The 8545-nt window shown below is 41.6% G+C and overlaps 1 protein-coding gene across 3 annotated transcripts in view; it reads left to right on the plus strand.

Annotated features, from left to right (window-relative positions):
- The window catches only part of FAM114A1 (family with sequence similarity 114 member A1), a 63686-nt gene extending 61629 nt beyond the window's left edge, over nucleotides 1–2057 (plus strand). For all 3 annotated transcript variants that reach the window (XM_082838973.1, XM_082838971.1, XM_082838972.1), the window contains exon 14: nucleotides 207–2057. In XM_082838973.1, coding sequence (XP_082695099.1) covers nucleotides 207–308 — 102 coding nt within the window. In that variant the 3' untranslated portion in view covers nucleotides 309–2057. The remainder of the gene's footprint in view (nucleotides 1–206) is intronic.
- The last annotated feature ends 6488 nt before the right edge of the window (nucleotides 2058–8545 follow it).

Consider the following 8545-nt stretch of genomic DNA (forward strand, 5'->3'; position numbering starts at 1 on the left):
CACAGCTAAGAGGAAACCCAGGCAGTCAGAGACAGAATAGAAACATCCAAAGAAATGTGTTTACATCTTTTTTAAGCACCAACATTAAAAGAAAAATATTCTAAAATAGTGTGGGGTATGAGGAGAAGGAACATTATCAAATGGGAGGAATTGTCAAGCTGGAACTCTGACAATAACCCTCCAATCACAATTTTCTCCCTTCATAGGGCTGCAATAGCACCACATACATACAGGATGCCTTCCAGCTGCTGCTGCCTGTCCTGCAGGTTTCACACATCCAGACCAGTCGTTCCAAAGCACAGCCATGACCTGGCCAGACTCCATCTAGTTAAAGGAAACAGCAGGCTCTGTTGCTCTGATATATACCATTTCATGGAATGTTTTCGACGTATCTGACCACAGATGCCTGTTTGGAGACACTACAAGCAATTTTGCACAGACAGATTGAGAATTCAAGTTCAAAGACAGTATCATTTCTCTTAATGTATACAGTTGTTTTTACAAGTAATTATGTTTCCTTTATGTTAATTTAAATTTACATGGCTTTGTATTGATAATTTCCTTTATCTGGAGTTCACTCAAAATATTCATTTCTATTTTCCTGGTCAAGCATGTTATATTTGGAAATTCATGGACAGACCCTAGACTTTATATTTCCACTTTTAAATTTCCCATTCTTCTAGTATGCCTTAAAATCAATTCTTATCCTAAACTTAGTTTTGTTATATTAATGCCACTGTCGGAGATAACACTTCTCATAGATATTACCTATTATGGTGAAAGAGAAACGTAAGTATCTGTTTATAGTCATGTACTCTCAGAACAAGCATTTATTGAGCTCCTACTGTGTGCTCACAATAGAGGAACATGATCTCACCCCAGTAGAGACAGATATTCTGAGAGGGGATTTATAATAATTCTTAAAATGCTTTAAAATACTAATAACTTTTTTAAACCTTAAAAAATTTGAAGAACAAGGTAAATTAGTGTTTTTTAAAATGTTCTACCCTTCAACTGATTGTACTTTTTTATCCCAAGCTTTACATATGGGATGAAAATACATATGAAAAGGGATACTAAAGAATATTTTGTTTAAAATTGAATTCTTATGACCATAAGTACATAATAGCACAATCATAAAGCTTGTAAGTATTCAGATAGAAAATTAAGGGAATTACAACAGAGTAGACCCCCAGGACTGCATTTCTAAATCTACTACAGTTGAGTCAAGCTGTTCCATGAATACACAGATCACACTCGCCAATGGCAAATGTAATGATTGCTTCTAAAGACAGAAAATGCTGATGTGTGGATGACTAATTGGTCACAATCCAGGAAGCTGCACAGAAGACCCTGCGGCCAGGAGAGGCCTTGTCAATGGGCATTTCTCCCCCCGAGCCCCATATGGTCACTCTGGGTAGGGGTCTGTACAATGTTCCTATCTGGGAGCCCCGCTGACATCCCTCCAGGTACTGTCACAAGATGTCTTGCACAGTGGCTCTCTCCAGGCCAGATGAAGCCTATGCTTTTGCCAGGGTGAAAAAATCCCTCATTCACTTTTGGTTTTATTCCCCTGATAGAGTTCCGTACAGGCAAAGTAGGTATATTTTTGTATCATCCTACTTCTCAGCATTTTATTTTCCAATATCCTGCATTTCATTTGTGTATCTCCTGAAACAACAAAATGGAAAATATAAGAATTTATAATCTGGAAAAAAAATTCTCTGAGGAATCAATTAAAGCTGGGTTTTCCTACTTGCTTTTTTTTTTTTTGGCTGCTTTGGGTCTTTGTTGCTGTGCGTGGGCTTCCTCTAGTTGTGGCGAGCGGGGGCTACTCTTCATTGTGGTTCACAGGCTTCTCATTGCAGTGGCTTCTCTTGTTGCGGAGCATGGGCTCTAGGCACGCAGGCTTCAGTAGTTGTGGCACGTGGGCTCGGTAGTTGTGGCTCGCGGGCCCTAGAGTATGCGGGCTTCGGTAGTTGTGGCACACAGACTTAGTTGCTCTGCGGCATGTGGGATCTTCCCAGACCAGGGATCGAATCCGTGTCCCCTGCATAGCCAGGTGGATTCTTAACCACTGAGCCACCAGGGAAGTCCCCCTACTTGCTTTTTGATTGCCTGAAATGTTTCTGCTATTCAGTCTAGAGAACAGTTAACTCATGAAAGTGTCCCATTTGCCTCATCATAAATTTTAGACTTTTTGTGTATAGAGCAGAAGAAAGGGTTTAGATTTACAATTTCTTCACATCAGATGTTTTAGCATCAGATGGATTTATAGACAATAACTGGAAATGTAAAAGAAACCAATAGTTTCAAAGGGGCTAGATTCCCAAAATTAGACTTTAAGCCTAACTGCACCCATTTAGTGCATAGCAAAAATTTTAATCATAAAATGAAATAGAAATCTGCGAAAGAACAAGAGAGATAATTATTTGTTTAAAAGTGGTTGACATTATTTACATTGCATTTATATATCTTTTAATGATAGAATGTCAAGGGTTGCCAAATGGAAACGTAGGCCGAGAGATGATTCCTGGGGCCTAGCTCCATGGTCTGTGAATTATATTATTTAAGAGAGAATCATCACTTAAAATATATCCACTCTCCAGGATTGCTCCCTTTCAATACTGGTTTTCACCATCACTTTTATTTTTTTTTTTTTTTTTTTATTTTTGGCTGCGTTGAGTCTTCGTTGCTGTGCGCGGGCTTTCTCTGGTTGCGGTGAGCGGGGGCCACTCTTCGTTGCGGTGCGTGGGCTTCTCATTGCAACGGCCTCTTTTGCTGCAGAGCACAGGCTCCAGGCGTGTGGGCTTCAGTAGTTGTGGCACACTGGCTCAGCAGCTGTGGCCCATGAGCTCTAGAGCACAGGCTCAGTAGTTGTGGTGCACAGGCTTAGTGGCTCCGCGGCATGTGGGATCCTCCCAGGCCAGGGCTCGAACCCGTGTCCCCTGCATTGGCAGGTGGAGTCTTAACCACTGCGCCACCAGGGAAGCCCCCACCATCACTTTTAAATAACTGCTTCTTTGCTTTGCTTTAAAAGCTAGCAAAGCACAGGATCCAGATCTGGGCACATGTCAATCCGTTACTGAATGAATGATTTAGCAGGCTTACTTTGTAGGTTTTGTATTCCTTCAATAATCCTTTACATAAATTGGGTTCATTTTACTCTATGCAATTACCCTGAACATGCATGCCAGTTTTTTATTTTTTCCTTACATCAGGTGCAAAAGATGTTCTAGTCTAAATAATGAATGTAGTCCTGTGCCTGTGCCTTATTAAATAAAAAGCATATTTCAAATTCAAAGCAAAATGCATCCAAGAAAAATTGCTTTGGGGTATTGATACATACAGCTCTGAAGGGCAAAATCCCAAATCCTAAAGCAAAGGCCTAAGCGTAAATATTCTATCCCAGCGAGGACAGAAGCCTCTCTTTCCTCTGGGTCTCACACTGGGCTGTACATCAAGCCCATGGTTAAATGAGCAGTGTGGCTCACTGGGGCAGTGCCAGGAATGAGCTGCTTCAGCTGCACCCACAAAGGAACCATGGACCTCAGCTGCAGAACTCAAAGGCGAAGAAGCACCAGCCCTGGGAAGGCAAAGGAAAGTGCGAATTACATGGTAGAAGTCCCAACTGAGAAATGAGAGTGTCTCCAGTGCTTTGTAGAAGTCAGCTGCCCCGAGGGGCTTGCATGTCTGGGAAATTACCTTCTGCACAGGCCAGCCAGGCTGCACTTAAGCTAGAAACAAAAGCAGGCAGATTCCAGTCACAGCCATCTCAGAGGTCCAGGATATAACATCTTATGAAGTAATTCAGCAAAAATGTGAAATAAGCATATTTCTCTTTTTTCCTAAAAAAAAAAAAATGTATGTATGTATGCTGAACAGATGGGGTGGATCATAACACATGACTTCAATCCGTATTTAATTTTATAAAAGCAGTTATTCTTCAAGGTCAAGGTAAATTTTGTAATGTAAAAATTACCCTTTGGTCTTCCTCTTAAGTGTGCCCTACGTTCTGATATTCAGATCCAGGCTTCAACTTGGCTTCTTAAATTATTGTGTTTGTAAAGGCACATCAGAAGAGATCATAATGAAAATTCAGTTCAGAACTGCAATTCTGCCTTGATTTTGTAGTTGATTAGAATTCAAAAATCTAATCTAGGAGTGGATTCAGACCAGCCATTCTTCACATTAAAGAAAAAAATCATGGGGTTAACCATTTGTTGTATTTTTCTAGGTGTCTCATAACTTATTCAGGTTTGTGTTCATTTTCTGTATATTTACCTATAAATAGATGCTCCACTACAATATCTGCTATTAAACAAATCTAAATTCTTTGTGTGTGTGTGCACGCTTAGATCCTGAAAATAATCTGAGTTATTCTATCATTTGGGCATTTTACCTTTAGCAATGATTAACTTATTACAACCCAACAGTAAGAAATCAGTGGTGTTTCTGATATTTCTAGTGTCTCCTGTCATCATAGACTGGGAATAGAAGCTGATTATGGAGGGTAAGAATTTTGTGTTGGGGGCTTCCCTGGTGGCGCAGTGATTGAGAGTCCGCCTGCCGATGCAGGGGACAACGGGTTCGTGCCCCGGTCTGGGAAAATCCCACATGCCGCGGAGCGGCTGGGCCCGTGAGCCACGGCCGCTGAGCCTGCGTGTCCGGAGCCTGTGCTCCGCAACAGGAGAGGCCACGGCAGTGAGAGGCCTGCGTACCGCAAAAAAAAAAGAATTTTGTGTTGGAATTCAAGCTACATTTACCTTTGTCTGAACCAGAGAATATTTTTCTCTGCATGAGCTGTCAGCCGAAAAGCAAAAGGATTATGTCTGCCTTTGGTCACTGCTGACTCACTTGACAGGCCTGTCTCTTCTATTAGTCTCAAAGGAATTACGTACTGCAAAAGACTAATATGTCCATTTCATATATGCCTTGCCTGAGAACAGAAGTTTAGGGTAATTCAGAAATGGCCTGTCTCCTTGCCCTGGGTTTCACCACTAGGTTTCTAGAGCTGCATTTGGAGGAGAAAGCAAGCATAGAAGCCAAGACCAGATGGATGAAACCTTGGCAAAAAAGCAAAGCTAATTCTCTGCCTCGAGTCCCTGCCATCTTTATCCTTTTTCTCTCTCAGGACTTTTTTGACAGTCGTTAAGTGCCTCTCTTCCAGGATCAGCTTTTCACATCCTGCCTCTCTTTTTCATGTCTCCTCTTCTATCCTTTCTCTTTCTCTACATGTATACTCTCCTTTCCCCATTTACCTCACCAGAAAACAATCCAGCCAAAAGATTTCTGTAATGATCATCATATGTATTTACTGTTGGCTGGGCACTGTGCTGAGTGTTTTATTTGCATTATCCCATTTAATTTCCATCAGTACCCTATTGGGTAGATATTATTACAATTTCCAGTGTCTAAATGAGAACATTTAGACCCAAGGAATTATGTAACTCATCCAATCTTACACAACTAGTAAAACAGAGCCAGGATTCAAATCCATGTCAGCAGTTCGTCCTGACCAGCTAACATTGTAAACTATTATGTAGAACTTCCCAACAAAAGAGAAAAGTAACACGTTATTTTAGAGACATCTGAACACTTACGTGTTTAGTTCTCTTTACGCCGCGAGGTGGATTTGTAGCTGAAAGATTTGGTCGTCAGCTTGGGTTGTTTCCACACAACTGAGGACACACTGGGGCCAAAGAGACACAGAATGAAGCCATGCGAGGTTATGGAGCCCCTGGATGGTTCTCACCGCAGGCCTCTTCACCGCTTCACAGACATTTACATCAAGCAGCTCCCTGGTCAAATTCAGCACAGCAGCCTGTCTCACAGGTGCCTTTGTCCTAAAATGGCTCTATTTCCCCCTCCCCCTCCCCCTTCACTGGTGCCAAGGAAGCCCATTTTCATATCACCACCCTTCCTGAAAATCCTTAACCCTCTACTATTTGCCTGAAGCTTGGGGTTGTCTTATGCTTCCCTTGCCTAGAAGATTACTGACTTTAGGCAGCCTCTCTGCTGAATCTTCAGTACCAGGTGCTGTGACATACAGATAAGTGTTTTAAGGATGCACTCAATAATACCTGCTTGTCCCTGAACTTGCTGCTGTTCCCTGTTAAGCCCAAGAAATTATGGTGGTGGTGGTGATAGAGATGGTGATGGTGATGGTGATGATGAACTTATTCACAAGTACTTACTATGTCCCAGACACTATCTCCATGATCTCAATTTAATTCCCAATGTCAACCTTATGAGATAGCGACTATTATCATACTCATTTTACAGATGAAAAGCGAAACACAGAGAGATTAAATAATCTGCCTGAGGTTATCCAACTGATACTCGCAAGAGATAGGACTTATATCCAGGCAGTGTATAAAATGCTAGTCAGAGCCCACAGACAAGCAGATACCTGGTCATAAAAAGGAAAAGTTGCTCATTTTCCCTTAGGTTGAGTTCTTTTCTTCCAGCTAATACCTGGGCTCTCCTCTCTCTACCCTGTGGCCTCAGGCAGAGACAAATTGCTCCACAAATCTCCCTGTCAGAAGGCTAACCACATTTTTCCTGCCCATGCTTCTGATCCCAAGAGAAAGTGGGTAGCCTGTGTATACCATTCTCCCTCATGTTATAAATCTCACGCTGAGTGGTCCATTTCTCACGGAAAACTGTGATTGCCTCTTAACGCTTCTGCAAGAAAGCTCTAGTCTACTATCTTTGGGAAAAAATCCGATGCTAGGAAATGTGATAAAGGATGAGAAACCAATGATGCACTGCAGGGCAAAAAGACTGGTCATTTCTGTCAGAAAGAATTATTTGGTCCTAGAGGGCGTCTTAGTCAGGGATACATAGGATAATTTTCTTCCAGACAGCTTCACACATCCCTCCCTCACTTCTTTTAGGTCTTTATTCAAAAGCACACCTTCTTGGTGAGGTACCTCCGGGTCAGATTGCAACCCTCCCAATATTCCCTTTCCCTGCTTTGTTTTTTTCTCCTTAGGATATATCACTATCTACCATCCTTTACATCTTACTTGTCTATTATTTATCTCTTGCATTGGGATGTAATTTCCATAAGACAGGGATTTTTTTGTCTGTTAACATATTCCCTGCATGCATACCAGTGTTTGGCTCATAGTAGGGGCTCAGTAATGATTTGTTGAATGAACAAATACATCAAAGTCTTAAGGGTGCAATCTGTAAACACTGAATAAGAGAATGGGAACAGCCATATTATGGAGTAATTAATGATGGAGAATATCTGATCGAGTTAATGTTAACTATAGAAGTCCTTGTGTCCATTTTAATGGTATTTGGTGTTGTAACGTAAATGGGCACGATTTGAGGACTTAGAAGTACATAAACGGGCTTCCCTGGTGGCGCAGTGGTTGGGGGTCCGCCTGCGGATGCGGGGGCCACGGGTTCGCGCCCCAGTCCAGGAGGATCCCGCGTGCCACGGAGCGGCTGGGCTCGTGGGCCGTGGCCGCTGGGCCTGCGCGTCCGGAGCCTGTGCTCCGCAGCAGAAGAGGCCACGGCAGTGAGAGGCCCGCGTACCGCATAAAAAAAAAAAAAAAAGAAGTACATAAACATTTTTTCCATTAAAGTGAATGGAATTTACATTTTTTACTTAGAAGAATTCACTCTGTAAGGGATTTTTCAAGACTCTTCATCAGGCCAGGGTAGACTATAGTGAGAAATTAGAACCACCTTAATAAGTAACTATGGTATACCAATACTGTGAAATATTATGCAACAGTTAAAAAGAATGGAAAGAATGTGTCCTGATCTGTTTGAGCTGCTATAATAAATATACCATAGACTAGGTGGCTTAAACAATAAACATTTATTTCTCCAGTTCTGGAGGCTGGGAAGTCTAAGATCTAGGTGCTGGCAGATCCAGTGTCTGGTAAGAGCCCACTTCTTGGTTTGCAGATGGCTGTCTTCTCATTGCATTCTTACACAGCAGAGAGTGAAGAGAGAGAGGAAGCAAGCCCTCTTTGTCTCTTCTTATAAGTGCACTAATCTCATTCATGAGGGCTCCACACTTATGACCTAATTACTTCCTCAAAGCCCTGCCTCCAAATACCATCACATTGGGGATTAGGCTTCAACACATGAATCTGGGGAGGATACAGACATTCAATCCATAGCAAGGTGGAAGAGATCTCTGTACTAATGGGACTCCAAAATGTATCACTGAGTGAAAAAAGAAAGCTACAGTATGGTACTTCTAGTATATTTTCTCTCAAATAACATGTGCACACACAAAAATATACTACACACACACACACACACACACACATGCACACATTCCTAGAAGAAAATCTGCAAAGATACACACAAAACTATTAACAATGCTTGTGATCAGGGGTGGAAAAGGTTGCAATAGGGTGGGGAGAACATCAGAATTTGACATAGTAATCAAAGGAAACTCCAGTGTTGTTCATAATATATAAATATTTTTATAATGAAAATATATTAATGGATGACTTATATAATGAAAATTTTTAAATCAAAACAAGAAGCAAAAGAACATAGCTTCTGATGA

Source organism: Leucopleurus acutus (genome assembly GCF_964270905.1).
Source record: "Leucopleurus acutus genome assembly, chromosome: 4".
In the NCBI taxonomy this organism is placed as follows: domain Eukaryota; kingdom Metazoa; phylum Chordata; class Mammalia; order Artiodactyla; family Delphinidae; genus Leucopleurus; species Leucopleurus acutus.